General features: G+C 44.7%; 1 protein-coding gene across 1 annotated transcript in view; it reads left to right on the forward strand.

The window, feature by feature from the left end:
* Nucleotides 1-250: 250 nt before the first annotated feature.
* The window catches only part of LRIG1 (leucine rich repeats and immunoglobulin like domains 1), a 98,102-nt gene continuing 80,227 nt past the window's right edge, over nucleotides 251-18,125 (forward strand). The window contains exon 1 of the mRNA XM_085300098.1: nucleotides 251-323. Coding sequence (XP_085156224.1) covers nucleotides 262-323 — 62 coding nt within the window. The 5' untranslated portion in view covers nucleotides 251-261. The remainder of the gene's footprint in view (nucleotides 324-18,125) is intronic.

The following is an 18,125-nucleotide window of genomic DNA, read 5'->3' on the forward strand; positions in this document are numbered from 1 at the left end:
GGGCGGCGGGCGGGACGGCGCTGTGCGCGGGGGCCGGCTCCCTGCTCGGGGCCGGGGCCGTGCGTGCCTTATCCCGGGTAGCGCAACGCGCCACACTTATTTTTCCTTTTTTAAGAAACCCAGTCTCTCCAATCCGTCTCTCTTTTTCTTGCTGTTTTTCCCCCCTTTTTTCCTGAAACGACACTATTTTTGCCTCCTTGGAGTTGTTGAGCGTTGARATCCCGGGTGTTCCTCTCCTCCGCATCAAAAGTTGAGCAGGGGATGGAGATGAGKCGGAGGTTGGCGTGCGGTTACGCTTTGGGCACTGCTGGTGGGAGCAAGGGGTCAGTTTCTCTCAGCCGCCCCCTCCTTRCTTCCCTCCGCCCGCTTTTAAAGGTTGTTTTCTTTATATTCCTTCATACGGACACCTCGGGTGGGAGGGAGGAGAGGGACGAGAGCGGGTTTTGCTGTTAACGCTATGATCTGCTGCAGATGAAAGGGCCAGCTTTGGATGGCTGAACTTCGGCTCCTAAATCCTTATTTGGACATCTCAATAAATGGCCTGATTTCTCAAAACTGGTGAGCGCCCCGAGCTCTGCCTGGCCGCTCCGAAACCAGGCCCTTCGCGAGGTGCCCAAATATGGACCTGAGCGCTCCAGGACCGGTGCTCGGTTTTGGTGTTTTGAGCCCATCTTAAGGTGTGAAAGCCGGCAGTGTTGGTAGAAATAAGAGTTGTGGACTACTAAACTCTGTCTCGTGGTCATGGTGCTTTTGAGGCTTTTTTTCCCAAAAGGTGTGAGAGCACTGTGGCTCGTGTAGCTACTTGTTATTCCCTCTGTTCTCGTCTATTTTTTTTTGAAGATACTAATCTGCCAAATATCATGGTTTTGCAGATGGCAGCTAAACTTACGTATGGTACCTAATGGTTAGTCAAGTGGTGTGGCTTTTTTCTGAAATGATATTTTAAAGTATAGAAACGAAAACAGTCTGCAAGTGAAGGACGGTGTAATATTCATTTCCCGTAAAGTGCAGTGGATCTACTCCCGTTGTGTAACTGCAAAGTGTTGTGCTGTGACCTGACCTGATAAGATCTGAAGTATAAAATAAGACAAGTGAAGCACAGAGGATTCAATGGGGGGAAAAAGTGTGCCTGGCTTTGACAGCTCAATTCATTTGACAGTCTCAATACATAAGAACTGGAAGTGTGTGTGTGTATGTATGTCCATACACTCATATGAGTAAGTGTCCTTAACTATTAGCTAACCTTTGCAAATGAAGACCCATGGAGGGAGTGGAAAAAGTGTCTCAGCTTTTCTGTTGCTGGGCCTCCTAGCTGTTTGAACAGATTTATAGATTATTGAATGTATAAAATTTCTAGCTGTAATAGGTATTCTGTACCTCTGCCAGGAGAGAAAATGGTCACTGAAAAATTGTTGGAGATCATCCAACTTCTTATTACATAGAATTTTTAGGGGTTTGTCAGGTTCTCTTGGTGTTACTCACTTTGGTTGCAGAAATGCCTTGTTTTATGTGAAATTATCAGGTGTGCTGAGTTACTGAGAGAAGCACTTGGCCCTTCATAGTCCAATGTCTGACTCATCATGTTCACCTGTTGCTGTGCTCTCTTGCACAGTAGAGATCCTTCATTCAGCCTTAGAAAATAGTCATATAAAGTTTTTAATCTTCTCAGCATAATTCCAGAATCCCAATGTTCCTTTTAAAACAAGATAGTGGATCTTTGTTCATGTAGAGAAATGTATTAATAGCTCAGTTTGAACCAAATTTATTGTTCTGTTTTCAGGAGTGCTAATACCCGGGARTGTCTTATTCATATGGAACATATTTTTGAATGTCTTCAGTTGAGTTTAAATTTTATTAGTGAAGTAGTCGCACATAAATCTACTACTACGGACCTGTACGCTRTTGATCTTTTAACCACTTAGTCAAAATATGATTTGTCACTTTGTAAATTCTAAACTAACCAAAGAATTAGCTGAAGTGGAAATTAGTGATGGCTTTTGTATCTGGCAAYAGAGAACTCATTTCTTCCTTTTTCCTCATTAATATAGAAAGCAGACATTTAAGCTATTTTAAATACTTTGTTTTTTTTAAAGTAGTATTGTTTCTAATTCACTAAAGGTCATTTATGTAGGTTTAGAGAAACAAAACCAAAGCACCCATTTTTTTTTAATGATTCACAGGCTCATAAACACTAATTTCTGATGTAGTGGGTTGTTAACTCATATTGAGTAGTTGTCCTTTATAAAAGCATCATATGCTGAAGAAACATTATTTCATCTCCGTGCAAGTGTGTCACTCTTATTTTGCGCTTGCCTTTTTAAAGAAGCCAAAGGCAAAAGCTAAGGTGTGCAGGAGCCCCAGACCGATGTGGGGACGCAGCCCTAGTGTGTGGGCGCTGCGGAGCCCCTCACGGGGTCCCTTGGGAAGCAGCAGGGTGGAGACGGGGCGGTTGGACACAGGACACACGGGTATCCCGGGTCTCCTGCTGAAGGTGTCTGCCTCCCCCCACTGCTGCGCCTGGGTGATAAGCTTGGGCATGTTAGGTGGCTAAGTGAGGTAAGATAAATYCTGTTCTCTGACTCTTGGTGGCTGTTCTTTAACTTTGTTAAAGTGCTTTTGAAAACCCTTCCCTAGCAGTTTATCTTTTTTAATTAGTGCCACAATGCTGAAGCGGTGCTTGGAGTTGATTTTCAGTGTGTTTCAGATAAAGCCTTTGTTTGAACTGTTACAAATGTGGCTCTGCACGCTGGGGAGAGTTCTGGGACTGACTTAATCAAGCTGTATATTTTGTCAACAAGACCATCAGTACTGAAGAAAAGCATTAGGATCTTTTGAAAGTAATTTTTTTTTTTTTGGCAGCAGAGCTTGGAGGTCTTTTCCTTTAAGCTTTCAGAAGGAATAACTGATGCACATGGGGTAGCACACTGTAGTTGCTTGCAATTAATACAACATGGTACAGATAACTTAAGAAATGAACACCGAAATATCCTTCGTGAAGGGCTGCACACTTTCTGAGCACAGTTGGTTATATAAGCGTGTAGGACTTCCTGCCTGAGCAGTGTTGCGTGGGGCACGTTGCAGCTCTTTGGCGTGACCAGAGCAGTAYGCTGAGCAGCCCCCAGCCTCTGGCAGGCTTTGCAGCTTACAGCTTGCAGCTACGCGAAGCTCCTCGTCCGTGGAGGACGCTGGCAAGATCAAACTCCACCGAGCAGTTGTTCTGCAGTCCTACTTTGCAGTGTCCCACTCTGAAGCTGCTTGAGATACTTAAGAGCTTTTGATACCTGCCTAAATCTGAAGTCAGATTTACACCAGAATGTCTGTGGCATAAACTTCAGGACTGAGCGTGCAGTGTGCTGTAATTTAAAAATCCAGGTGCAAGGCTGTTTCCTTCTTCCCATGCTATCTTCTTTTTGAAGAAAGATGGAGAAGAGATTTCTTTTCAGACATCACATTACAAGATCACTTTTTTCTCTCTCTCCCTTTTTAGCAATGGAGCAATTATATTTTGGGTGCAGATTTTAATGGTATGAAAGCTTTAAGTATGTAGTAGTGCAGTGAAGCTGGATAGCTAATTCATTGTTGGCATCTGGAAGAATAAAAATGTGCCTTTTAAAACAGATATATCCTGATTRTGTCCCAAATGACTAGGTGAAGTTTTCAGGATGTCAGGTGTCTGTCCTCAAAGGATTTACTGTTTTCTCTCTGTGTTAGTTACTGTATTACAGGTGGCATTTCTCAGAYATCCACACTTATGCTCCTGGCGAAGGCTAGGGTAACTCATGAATTTTAGCACAGCTACTCCTGATCTAGCCTGCATTGCACAAGGGAAGAATTTGGCCAGGTTTCATAGGCTGGAACATAATAGCCCAGAAGAACTAATTAGTCATTGAAGCTGTATTGCTGTTGAAACATTTTAATGTTTCCAGAGTTTGCTAATTATTTAAAAATAAGCTTAAATAGCATGTATTATTTAAGAACTAGTATTAAAAAGGAAAATTGTGGAATGTTATGGTTGCAAAGAATAAGGAAGAAATGGCTGCAGTCCTTAATGGAGAAAAGGAGGGAGCTATATAGGGTGTGCATGGAGCCTTCTTTGGGTCAATGTGTGTGTGATGTGTTGTGTCTAGGAACAGGGCAGAGTTCTTGAAAGTGCCTGAGAGATTTAAGAAYTACTTTCAGTTCCCCCAGGAAGACAGAGTGGGTTGAATATATGGGTAAGTTACCCTGAGGCACCAGCTGGGTTTCTTGTTTTCGCGGTGAATACCTGGTGCTGCTTCTCTCTGAAGTGAGCTGACAAAGTATCTGGGTGCTTTTGAAAGTCCTGTGGGTGCCTGTTTACACTTCTAGGCCATGAAAGTGAATTGGAACTAGGAGTCTGGCATAAATTCCTGCCTTCTTCCTTCTTCTGTGCTTGGATATGCATGCATGAAGAGACTTTGAAGGCAGTGAGACTGAACATCTTTCTGGGGCTTTAGTGTACCAAATATCATTGCTCTGAACTGCTATCTAAGGTAATTTCCTTGGCTACTTGGTAAAGCAGAGTGGGACTCGGTAGAAACTTGCTTTGCCATTGCTTGTGTGCATTGTGCTCTTTGGAGGTGGACATCAGTTGCTCTTAGTCTCAGGAGTAATAAAACTCATGCTCCTCTGCAGATGCAAGGCAAGCTGGAATAGAAGGCGGGGGGAATATCCTGCTGGCGGCCCACGGAGAGGGGAGTGTTGCTGGCAATTCTTTCCCTGCGTGTCCCACTTCCAACCCTGCTGAAATAATGGAACAAAGATTAAGTAATCATCACTGAGGCACCCGTTRTGCCTAGCCCTTGTGCAGCTGTGGAGCAATTCTGCCCCCATCGTGTGCCGTGCGTTGGCTGTGCAGGAGGCTGCTGGGCTTGAAAGCGCTGCTTTCAGGAGAGATGTTTGAGGCTTGGTGCAGATGTAGGTGACCTGTTTTCCTCCCTATATTCCCAAGAAAGAGAACTGAAATCCAAGGATGTTCTCTCAAGCCAGAAGCCCCCTCCTGAGTGGCAATCTGGGGACAAGTTTTGCAGTCAAGCAGGACAGTGAGGGAACTGGTAATTATAAACATGCAGTACTTTTAGAAGAAAACACTGCAGTTAGGAAATCCTAACTAACTCTTACTGTGTTTTGGTACATAGGAGACTGGAAGTTGTCTGGAAGGACTGGTCGTGTTCAGCTCCCAATGGCTGGCTTGAGTTTAGCATTTCCTGAGGCATCACCCTCTGTGGTGGCCTCATTCAGGCCTCAACTGCCCTGTGTGATGCTGGAGAGGACTGCCACAGCAAAGCAGGGCTGTTTGCAGTGCCAGCTGGGAGGCAAGGTCTCCTGACGTGGGTCTGGTGGGGTAACTGAGGAGACTGAGCAAAACTTGCAAAGCAGTGCCTCTTCAAGTCTGCTCATTATGCACAAATACACACTTGCAAGTAAATCTGTCCTTCTTGTGAACATGTGTCTGTGGATTCACTGGCCTCCCTCAGCATGCCGTGGTGTTTACTGGCTACTACAGGAAAACAGCAGTTAACAGCAAGGCCTTTGCTATCACTGTTTGATCCTTCCCATCTTAGTCCCTAAACTGAGCTACAGACAGTGTAATTGCGATCACTCCTGTCCCAGGAGTAGATTTGTATATGAGCTTGATAGTGAAGTCAGGACAAAATAAAATATCAGCACTAAGAAGCCTTCCTGTCCATTGGAGAAGTCTCTGTGATGAAGTGAAGGGTCCTAATACCCCTCAGCCTCTTCTACATATTTCTCTCTCCTTTTGAGAAACTTCATGGCATTTAATCACTTTGAGGCTTTTCCTCTTCACAGTGACTGCAATTTGAAACGCAAGGGTCCCATACAAAAGGAGCAAGTGCTCAATGGGCTGTGTTAATATTCACTACCATTTACAATGGGTGCAGTTTGAAAAGGGGAGAATGGATGGTCTGGGAGCTGGGGGAGGAGGAACGGCAAAGGGAAAATTCCCAGGGCAGGGAAACAAGCATCTCAGTAGGCATCTGAAAAAAATGAACACACCATCAATTGTTCTCTAGAAGAAACAACTATTATTATGTATAGATAACGCTTACGTGTTTTCTTTTTGCTTGTGCAAACTGCTCTACAGTTCTGTAGATGTAAGTCTTGAAGGTGGCTGAGCCTTTCAGGAGGTCCTGCTTAAAGTGTAAAGGATGAAGGAGCAAATCTTGGGGCTAGTTATTTTCCCTTCCCTTAGCTTTCTGGCATCAAGAGACTAAAGATGATAAAACCAGTATGTTTGAGTCCAAGCACTTCTTCAGCGAAGTGCTTCATGTTCTTAAGTGCTTTCTCGAGCGGGGATGAGATCTTGCTTCGCCTGCTTAAAGTTAAGCTTGTGCTGGAGTTCTATAGTTGTCAGTGAGATTTAAGCCTATGCAGGAGCACTTTGCTGAAGTGAGGCTGTAGTCAGTGTGAGCCTGAGTTGGCCAAACTTGCAGTACAAGGAAATCCCATAAAGCTTGGAAGGTTGTTCCTGAACTTGCAGCTTTTCAGAGTATGCTGAAGACATCTGAGGTGACTTAATATTTGGGTAGTCCCCCGGGTGCCAGCAGTAGAGAAACACCTTCCTGACTCTCTTGCATACACCTAGTTTTATTTATCAGAGGCCTGCTGTGCTGAAGGCAGATGAAGACATTGTTTACCTGGACAGCACAAACGCAGTGGAAGATTTTGAACATTGATCTTATGTTATCTTTCCTTTCATCCAGCTTGGACCTGTGGCCAGTTGGCTTGACCTCCCAATGGATCTCGGCCATCATGAGTATTTTCAATTTTCCTTGGCTATGTGCAGCTCCCACAGGCTCTGCAGGGCAGCTGTGGATTGCTGAGTGCCGTGAGGTTGTGGCTGTGCCCCAAATGCCCGAGCAGTACATTTATTCATTTATTAAGTAACCAGAAGCTTTAAGCCCTTGAAGTGGGGCTGAAGCCCTGCATTGAAGCCTGGATGGCTGCAAAATAGGCTAAGGGTGTGTATTTCCCCCCCTCCCCCCCCTCCTCTCCCTCCCCTCAGTAGCTAGCTCTGAATAGGACTTGTGTATTGTCCCTGACTTGCGTGTTAACCGCACCCAGAAACTCTCAATTAGGGGCTGCAGGGCTTTTAATTGATCTTGTTGGCTGCCCCAGGAGACACCTTAGATTGAGTTAGCTCAGCTCATCAGCTTTTAACATAATCATTTTGTGCTGCTAACCCAATCGCTCAGTGCAACTCCATCATTGTTTTGCAATGTGGAGTTAGATTGTATTGTATAGATAAATGGAGTAGAGATAATTGAGCTTAATGCTGCTGGGAAGGCACAGTCTGCAGAAAATCCAGGCTCCAGGTTCATCAGCTCCAGAGGAGCAGAACTCAGCAGWTGCTTAGCACCTCATTCGGAGTGAGAGGAATGACTTAATATAGGGCATGGTTTTAAGTGAGTGTGCTGAAACTGCAGTGAGTAACATTRTGAGTTAACATAGCCCCTCGAGTCCCAAGTTGTGATTTCATCCCGTAAACTGGCCAAGGCAGCTGGGAGACATGGCTTTAGAAGTGGCATTGTTTTCTTTTCTTTCCACAAGTGCATGCTGTCCTTCTAATCACAGAAAGGTCACCAAAATGAAGCAACCAAACAGCTGGAGAAAACAAAATTGACTGTGATCTATGTAGGATGGCTTGTAAAACTCAAAAATGTGCTTGGGAGAGATGGAGGTCTGTACAGGCATATGGATGTGCCCCCAGCCTCTTTTGGAGCCTTACATAGGGATGGATAGCTTGGGGCTAGAGCCCTTTTCCCAACCCTAAACATCACACTGCTCCGTGGAGGCCTGCTGCAGCTCCTAGGCTCCTTGTCTCACACATCAGCAACAAGCCAGTCCTGGGCAGCCCTCCTTCCTCAAAAGCAYGCCTGGCCTACAGTCCTGTGGTCAGGGTGCCATCAGTGCCTACCCACATGTGAAGCCATTGTGGGTTTTGGTGGAGGCTGAATGTATGGTCAGGCTGAGAACAGCTGCCAGAGTAGTACCCAGGAGAAGCCTGGGAGCTCAGGCTCCCTCTGACAGCAGTCCCGTGAGGTTACTGACTTTCGTAGTGTGGTGCATAAATAGAGGAACAGTGTGAGGCTACAGAGAGAAACAAAGGGAAAATAAACCCTCTTTCTCATTTCCCAATATGTTCAGCTATTAAACAATGTCCCACTAAGTTGATATTTCTTTTTTCTCCTTGCAGTGCACAGGGGCCTGAGTCAAGGACCATGATGCCATTGTGCTAGCACAGAACACAAAATACGTATTATTATTGTAGCTGAGTCATCCATTAATAGTTAACCGAATCCTGTGCTATGATTTTGAGTCCTTCAACCCCAGCCTCTTCTAGCTTCAGAACAGGACCACAGCATATGTAATATGTTATGCTCCCTCATTATGTTTTCAGCGCCTTGTCTCTCAAGCCACAACTGTATAATTTTGGAGCAGTCTAGAAGCATGCCCTGCTATTTTTGGGGCACCTCTCAAGATCTGATGATGTGTCGCATCTAATTCCAGAAGTACGGTTCCATTCTGTGTGGTTAGATTTTTGGTTTAAGAAAGAATTGGAGGACAAGTTTCTTAAAGTGTAGCTATCTGCCTGTTTATTAATGTTAACTGTGTTAGACACTGGAGGAGTTGGTTATTTTTCTAGTGTCCTGGCATCTTGCAATATCATGTTTGTTGCAATGTCTATCTTGTTGCAATAGCTTTATATGGATTTCAGCAGAAAGAGTATCAGAGAGGTCCTTTTGCATGTTGAATAGCTTTTACATGGCACTACAGATTTTATAAAGCATATATTTCACTGTCATGCACAAGCTGTGTTTAAAAAATGCACTAGCTGGCTAAAACTGATGTTCTGGAGCTAAAGTTTTGTGTGTGTATTTCTGTGTCATGTTCTTTTGGGGTGTATAGTCTTACTATCACTGCTTACAATGAGACAGTTACTTGCAGATTTTCATTGGTGTTTTTTCGGGGCCATTTGGGGGCAATCAAATCAAGTTTGGAAGTCGACAGAGGAGTAGTCTTAAATACATTCTTTTTTCTTGCATGTTTCCTCCTCAATGAAGGTGTCTATTTTTAGATGAATCCTTTCAGATTAGGAAACATGGACTTTGAGTTCAGTGGAAATTTGGCTGTAAAATGTTGAAAAAAGTCACTTCTCAGTACCACCACCTCCTCCAGCTGGCAAGTTTTTGCTGGCTATGGAAAGCCCTCTCAGGTACATGAAGGAAAATGAGAGAGAGTTAAAATGCAAAGTCAGGGCCATGCTGCTGGGTCATGGGGATGTGGGTGCAGCATATCCCCAGTTACCTGAAGCCAGTGCTTTTATGGTGGGTGCTAGCCAGGATGGGAACCTGCTGTTTTTCCACATTGTGTGTACTCATCCACCCTAGAGAATTCACCATCAGCACTACTAATAAACCTCTTTCAAAATACTACCCCTACAAGTTTGAAACACGTTTTGCCTGGCCAGCGTAGACTGGGCTGTTTTATAACCACACTTAAAGTCTGTTTTAGCATGCTGTATGCCAACATAAACAAAGATTTTTTTTTAATCATCTATCATCTAGAAAATATTTCTGAAAAGCTATAGCTGGCCAGTCAGGTGGTGGTTGCAGCAGATTCAAGAGAGCTCAGCTAATTTGGTTTGATCTCCAGCATAGACAGGTTTCTAATGCAAAACTGTGCACATCCTTGCATAGTGCAGCTGTCACTGGGGGGCTGCTCCATTAAACCACGTGTGCCCACAACTTGGAAAAATATCCAGGTTTAGTCTGCAGGCTTTTTGAGTGCTCTTGCCTGTTCTCATTCGTTGGCATGGCCGTACCCACTCGGCAATGCTTGCTGCGAGAAGCGATGGAGAATATCCCTACAGAAGGGTGGCCTGCGGGCAAGTGTGTTACCCTGTGCTGTTGGGAACCCCCACGGGTCAGAGAGTCTCTGGTCTGCAAATTCTGTCGCGGGTAATAAAATTGATATCGTAGGAAACTGCCTGGCTGGAGGCCCTGTGAAAAATCACCCCCTAAATGTGTTCCAGTTGTCCAAACATTGCTGYTTCTCCTTCCTCCTCTTGGTGCGTGCCTGTGCGAGTGGAGGGAAAATGGGGGAAAGTTGGCTTTTGCTGGTGCGAGCTCTCCCTCCACTGGAGCCTCAGGAGCAGGGAATCTGTGAACTGGTATTTGCTTTGTTTTCCATAAATGTGTTTAAACTGAGTTTGTCTGGCAGTGGTCCACCCCAGGTTCAAAAGCTGCGAAAGCATGAGTAACCTTCTCTTAGCCTAGGAAAGAGGTCCATGCGATCCAGATGGTGTGGGCCATTCCTGTGGTCACCCTGGTCCCAGAGTAGGTAACTTGAATTAGGTGGTTCTATTTTTTTTTTTTTTTTTTTTTTTTTTCCTTGCCTTGCAGCATGGAGAAGTAGATCTGCAGATCCCCCCACTGGGGAGGATAAGGCATCATGGAGGCAGGCAGTGAGTTCACTGCCCTTGGTGAAGGGAGAGATCATCTCATGAAGGTGATCTGGGTGGTACCTGCAAAATCCCCACCCTCTTCTCCCTTGCCACCTGCTTAATCTTTCCCGCACCTGGGCAGCGCTGGCACATTGGCAGGCGCAGGCCAGTGTGGCAATGTCAAATGCTGCTGGCACATGGGAGCTGGCCTGCGCTTGCCCTTTGGCTGCCTGTGGCCTGGCCGTACCAGTCTGCCAGGACACTGTCCAGCGGGCCCCCTTTATCCACATAAGGCACAATAAACCTCTATCTCCTTCTGAAGCAGGGGTAGAATCGGATCAGCACTTGTATTTCGTTTGTTTTGGCAAAATGAGACTTGTCCTGTTTTAGAAGATTTAAATAAACCATATGATGTTTCATTTTGAAGCATATGTCATAATACTTTCTTTTTGCTAAGCATATTTCTGTGCTGTTTCTGTCTGTTCAGTCTGTAAACAACTGTCCCTCCTTCTCTTTCCCCAGCCCTTTTTTTTAAAATCAAACGAGTGAATGTAAGTCTTCCAAGTAGCAATTTTTTAGCTTTTAATCACCTTCGGATTATTCATGAAGTATGACACGCGTACACTGCTTTGAAGCAGGAAATAATGTAGACTTCTCTGATTTGCAAGCATTTGTGGGCATTGCACTGTTTCTATCGTTTCTTACTCTTGCAAGCCTCTTTTCCTGTGTGTCTTCCTTCCCACTTTCCAGTTGTTGTTATGGAGAAGATCAGTTCAGTATCATCCAGAAGCCATTGAGATCAGTGTACTTAAAGGGTTTGGATGACTCTGCATTCACAAGAGCAGATGAATGACCTCTTTTCTTTGTTATGATAGGTTAGAAAATAGTTTGCAAAGATAAAACTGCACCCAGGCAGACTAGAACTCTGCAATGTGAGCAGGAGATGAAACCTTCTGGTTGGGGAGGAGGTGTGCAAAGTTGAGACTTCACCCCTGGTTTCTTAGCACTTTAATCTTGAGTATTTTAACTTTGTAGCCTAAATAAGAAGCTGATGGTCTGTCTTTTCAGTCTGAAGTCATATGTATGGGACTTCTTTCAGCTCCTGGTGTTTTAGCAAATGTGTCTGTTTATCTCTGGGGCTTAGTCCAGCTCCCCAGAGAAATTGCTTGGCTTTTGATTTCTTGGTGAGTTGAATCAGTTCCAGGAGCTCTTGATTTCATTCTTACCTAACTTACTGACCAAGATATGTGCTGATCTTTGAATTAATCTCCTTTGACAAAAAATCATACAGATCTGAGACTGYTTGGCTTGTACTGTGGACTTAAAGCAGGGTCTGGCTTTGCCTCTTCATGGTTTAATAACCTCTTTGAGGGAAGTGTTGCTTTTTACCTGGGTTTCCTGAGAAAGCATTCTGTATGAATGTGGGTGTGTGTGCATGTCTGTTCTTTCCCCCATAGCTCGTGAAGCTGCAGGCCAATTTCAACTAAATTTGATTAGAGGGCTCAAAAATTTCAAGTTCTCCCTCATTTTTAGGCAACAAGCTGGGAGGAGCAACTGTGTCAGTACTCCCACCGAGGAAAAGGAAGTAGTGTGAGATTAACTTGTATTAGACATCAAAGAATTGCCATGGGGGAGAGCAGTGCTGTTAAACCCTGCCTGTAGGAGAGGCTTTGGTCAGGGMTCAGAGCGTGGCAGATAGCGGAAATCGTACTGCAAAATGTGGCTCCACAGAGTGCCCCTGTCCGTGTTTGCCCCTATTTAACAGGAAGGTGGAGGGCCTCAGTGCCCCCACCCCATGGTGCCAGGGCAAATTAATAGCAGTAGGAGCAGAGGGGCTGAGATACCTCCTTGCAGCTCCCAGGAGCAGGGGGATGCCACAGAGGTGGGACCAGTGCTGTCACTTCTCCATGTCTAAAATGGTGCCGCGGGGGGTTTCCTGTCGGGTTGGGGGACTGGAAGAGGGAAGGGTTTTGGTGTGAAGCAGCAAGCCCTTGTGACTGTCACAGCCACAGCTGGGAATGGTTTTCAGAGACTTTCTGCTCTCCTCTTGGAGGAGATTTTCCAGGAAGAAGAGGTCTTCGTGCCTCGGAGCCTGAYGGTGGTTGAGCAATCAGCTGCAGATGGAAAGCCACAGCCCTGGGTGTCTTTCCCAGCTCTGCCTGCATCCATGCTCCTTCCTGCACTCCTCAGCAGCACCACTTTGGTGTGGGGATGGATGTCCAGAGGCCTCCAGGGCTGCTCATGGACATGTGAGCTTTAAAGTCACTGTCTAGAGGGCAGGGCCACACAACTATGCAGTACCCTCGGGAAATGCCAAATAGCAGCCAAGGCAGTGTTTCTCTCCCCCAGTTTCTAGCACTTGTGTCTCAAGTACTAGCACTTTGTGGTCTGCTTAACAAGAGACTGACAGGCTGCGCTTTCAGCCGACAGGGACGCCTGCCGACCGCACCACAGTTCCGGCATCCGTGTATTTTGTGTGTGTCCGCAAGGCTTGCTCCAGCTCTCAGGATTTTACTATTTGGACTATGTAATATTTTTATTTTCTTTCTTTTCCCAAATTCTCCCCTGTACRGGCATCTGCCCACTCCTTCTCTTTGCAGGTGATAGTCCCCTTGTGCAGCCCCCATGCTGATAATTAACTGCTGGTGTGCAGCAGGCTCCCGGCCTGGCTCCAGTTACTGCTGTTTACTTTGTTTGGTTCACCCTCCAGCTGTGAATACTTGAGCCAGCTCGAAGGCGAGGTTTTGAAGCACCCTGTGTGCAAGCTGTAATGCCAGCATGAGGCTTGCTCAGGAACAGACTGTGCGTGATTAAGCCATTTAGACTTGTAATAAATTTTTTAAAAAGTCAAAACAAGGAAAATCCACCTTTTGGGAGGAGAGAGGAGATGTAGCTGAACATTTTGGGGGCTATGTGCTAATTAAACCACAGGGCTGTAGATCTGTTTGTGAGAAGTATGGCTAAAATAAGAGGAATTCCACAGAGACTGTGGGCCTGCACATTCAGAAACAAAATGTGGAAGTTTCCCTGTCCAACAATTTACAGTTACTTCCTCTATGGTTTCCTGAATAGTTCTGGCCACTGGTTGCAAGACAGTCTGCCTTGCAATTGCAGGATGTATCACTTCTAAAATCTCTATTTTGACCATCATCTTCCCAGACTACTTCCTTTTTGTATTGTGCTGTTTGGAGTCAGCAAAAGAGAATTGTGTGTCCTTGAGAAGCTGKTTTCCTGATGCTGCTCTGTGATAGACAATAAAACAGCAGTCCTGGGTGGTTGGGGCTGAGCTGGGAGTAGATTGAAAATGTGCCTTGCAATGTTTTGTGGAGGTTATTGTCTGTCGCAGCTGAAATTCCTTTTGCCACTTTTCCTGTATAGGGTTCTCTTTCATTTTTCAAATGCAGAATTCCTTCTCCTCTGCTTGTTTGAATGGCTTCAGAGCTACCAGACCATGCCTGCCGCAGAGGAGAAAAGCTATTACTYTTTCTTGCCATTCACGTGGCTTAGAGATTTACAAGATTCCTTTCTAGATCTGGGTCCACTGAGATCAAAGACCAAGGACAAGGCAGAAGGGAGGGTGAGGGACCATTGCCTCTGCTGGGCTGCTTCGCTCCCTTCTTTGCAGTTCACCTTCCCCAGTTCTCTGCGTTTCCTGTTCTCAGTGGCTGCCTGAAATTTAGGACATTCAGGTTGAACTGAATGAACCGTATCACCTCTGAGTGTGTTGGGGGGTGGGGGGTGTTAAGGACCCTTTGATGCCTATTTTGATGTGGTATATGGCTTTTTGAGCCATGCCTCTGTCCTGTCCCAGTGTGTGCTTCCTGCCCCATGCCTGCATTTGGCCCAGCACCCTGATGCTGATGTCCAGGAGTATGGCAAACAAAGAAAAATAATGTGTCCAGCACTCATCTCAGAACATCTGTTGTTGTTCACCAAGGAGCAGTATAGAAATAAATTACAGGATAACAAAGCAGAAGCAGGAGTTGAGCCTTGTTTCTGCTGCCATCAGCAGACTATAGATTTGGGCACAATTCCTCAACCTGAATGTGGTTCTGTAATAAAACAGAAGTAAAGATTAATCTTGCCTGGTGTGTAAGCCTATAAATATTAGCCATTAAATAGAGGTCTAGTTTCTTTTGCTTTGATGGAATGCAATGGTTATTTCTAGCAGACAACTCAACCTATCCCATGATAGGCAACTAAGTTGCCTACATGAAGCCACTCTCTCTCTGCTAAATCTCAAGGGAGGGTTATTGTGCCTTGATTTAGCTCCCTGATGGGGACTCCGGGGTGTGTGATGTGGGCAGCATCTTGGTGTTACTCTGGCTTTGCTCATACTGTCAAACCAGACTTTGAGCATCAGTAAATTACAAAATTTGCTGGGTGAAGCAATTGGTATGACTTGGTGGGCAAAACATGCCATCTGAGAAACCCTGCTTTTTGCATAATTACTTACCAGGGCAGATCTTTGGTTACAGATTATGCCCTAGGATTGTTGTCCTAGGAGCTGTGCAAGCAGAATGCAAAGTGCCTGCTTGCTCCTCAGTGCTTATAAACTGAGAAGTGGTGGGAGGTGGGTGGATCCTCTCTGAGGGAAGAGACTCTCTGATGAGAGCTTTTTCAAAATATGATTCTCTCTGCGTTTTGAAGGCCAAGAAAGCCTCAATTGAAAGTCTATTTTATTTATGCACTTCTAACTCCACCCTGCTTTGAGGGGAGCATATGGAGGCCACCAGTCTTGTTAGGCACATAAGCCTTCCTGGTATGGCCACGTTCCCCTCTAGAAGATTATGTTCTGGGTGATATTTGAAATCCATCTGTCTGCGAGCGAAAAGCTCCACACTTCCTTCAAAGTTTTAACTCGTGCATTTTTCATCTCGGGCAGACTTTAAAGTTTTCTGCAGCATTGAAGGGAACGATTTGGTTTCCCGTTGCCCACATGTTAGCATTCCTGAATAAAACAGCCTTGAGATTTGTGGAGGAGATTCTTGAAATTCTGAGAATGTTTTGAGCCAGAAGATGTTTCCAGAAACTGCCTGGCCTAACAAAAAGAGTTGGTAGGACTTGGACACAGCTTGGAGAAAATGAATAAGGCATTTTTATCCCTTTTTAAATGAATGTCATTCCAGCCCAAACCACCATCCTTGGTTTTGGGAGTTGTTCTGCTTCGATACCTTGCTGCTGTTAAGCCACAACTGTTCTTATTTAAACAAAAAAGGCAAAGAAGATACATGATTTTAAAAAATGAGGTTCATTGCCCTACTCTTGCACTGACTTTCTGGGTTATCTTGGCAAGGTCATTTAAATCTGCAAAGGGGTTTAGGTACCTGAAAGCTCCCTTTGGTGAAAGGGAAGTACCCGTATATAGCAGCATGGATACCTGCATGCAGTGACAGCTGATGCTCAGGCCCTGCTTTAAACCTGCTCTGAATAGACCCGTGCAATGAGCTTTTCTGTGAGAGCCCTTTGGCAGCAGCTGTTTTTACTCAGAAGTAGAAAAGCGATGGTAGCAATGCCACTGTGGCCCTGTGCTCCTCAAAGGTGGTACACGCTCTGCTCCGGCATCTCCTCAAGCAGCGGCATCCCCCAAGACACTGGAATGCTTCTTAGTCGGTTCCTGACAAAGCTTTTCCTTTGACTCTTCAGGGAAATGCAAATCAAACCATGCCATGTGTTGAGCATTTAATATGGAAAATCCTGTTTGGAACAAAAGGTATTTTAAATATGGCAATTGCATTTCAAATGGAAAATGTCACAGTGAGTTTTATGTATTATCTTCCTTTTCTGCTTATTTTGTACTGTTTTTGCTACTCATGCATGTTGGGTTTCTGTGTTAGGATTTAGGCATGAGGCTTCTCTTCTCGTGAGTATTTTAATATAGGCATGAGTGTGACTAAGAAGGGAAAGTGAAGTGAGGTTTCCCACCGCAAGCTGCTGTGGGAAGCTGGGCATGGCTCCTCCAGTGGCAACCGCGTTTAGGTATTCAGAAGGCAGGAAAACCCCATTGACTATTAACCCACATGTCATATAACTTCTTAGTTCATTTCTGAGGGTAAAAGAAGCAACCCTGGTGTAGACCTGTTGCTAATTTAATCTGGACATGGTGGATTGTGGGTGGGTTTTTCGTGTATTTTGGGGTTTTTTTGTTAGCTGTCAACATTTCTGGTGCAGTTAGGGATTGTGGTATTAACATTTTCTCTTCAGAGAGGAGGTTTGACTCAAAGTAAAATTGCTGATTGATTCCCTTTTTTTACCCTTCCCCCTTTTCCTGTTGGAGCTGAGAACCACTTCAAAGGTTTAGATGTGTTGGTGCCAGACGCCACACAGTTATTGTTAGAAGAATCTGAAATATAATTGAAAGCAAACCTTTGTTCAGCCAAGCCTATCTGGCTATAGGCTTTCGCTCAAGAAGGTGATGGCTTTTGAGACTTTATTGCTCTAGGTTTGGTGTCCACACAGTTGTCATAGCAGATGGATTGTCTCTGAATTCTTTTACATCTGGTAAATGTTCACAAATCTGGAAAGTGTGTATTTTAAAGATTTCCCCCCACACACACCTAGGAACACACACTGATGCTTAAAAGTTACCAGCATATTTGTGGAATTCCTTGCAGTAATAAACACTCATTGAATTGGTCTTGGCAGGCTGATTTCAATAGAGATGCTCCGGGTCCAGGTTCCTCTACTTGGCAAGCGCAGAACTGTCCTGCTTACTTTTCTTTAAAGATGTGTCTTTTCTGTGGGATATAAGATACTGTTTGACATAACATCTAAAACATTTGTAAAAGCATCGATGAGAGAGATGTCAGCATTCATTTTAGTTTTAGTTGGAGGGTGTGAGTGAAAGCTGATGTTGGGTGGGAGGTTTGTAGTCAGGCTGTGTTTCTTCTCGTGGCTAAATCGGGCAGACTGGAGTTTCAAAGGAGCCCAACAGGCAGCCCTGCTTTGCACGGAGCAGCCTCCGCTTACCTGTGGCCCTCTTTGCTCTTATATGCAAGCTGTTCGCAAAACTAATCGCATGGGGTATACAAACACACAGCGTGGTTGTGAGGTGCACTGTGTATTTTAAATTCCTTATGTTTCTTATAGTTGTTTCCCATACACAATTTAGGAGACTTCATTGGTTCCGCTTTAATTCAGGACTGGAATTGCTCCTGTTTGTAGGTGCACCTCAAGGGTGTAGCGAGCTTGCTTCCTTGTGGATGTTACCTGCCCATCATTACTTGCTGAGTCAAATCTGTAAACTTCTGCCAGTCCATCTGAAATATAATAAGCCTTTTAGCTGCATGATACTTAATAAATTTAATATATTTTTTCTTTTAGTTTTCCTCCTCTATGAAAAACACCAGCCTCATTGCATATGGCTGCCTGTCTGTTGTTTATTATCTCTGTTACACTGTGGTTAGTGCTCACACATGATATTTCTTTGGTTTCAGTACAGACTGAGCGGATTGTCTGCTGCTGGATCCAAAAAATGTAAACTATTTATAAATGAAAAATGCTCTCGAGTTTTGAAGTGCTGTGTTGTCCCCTCTCTCTCCAGCATGTGCACATTTGGCTGATCTCATGTAATCCCACTGATGTAAATCCAGATCTTTAACAATTTACAGGACCATGTGCTGCTCAGAGAAATATTCTA

The sequence above is a fragment of the Rhea americana genome, unplaced genomic scaffold, assembly GCF_003343005.1.
Source record: "Rhea americana isolate MKP2758 unplaced genomic scaffold, rheAme1 scaffold_16, whole genome shotgun sequence".
Classification (NCBI taxonomy): domain Eukaryota; kingdom Metazoa; phylum Chordata; class Aves; order Rheiformes; family Rheidae; genus Rhea; species Rhea americana.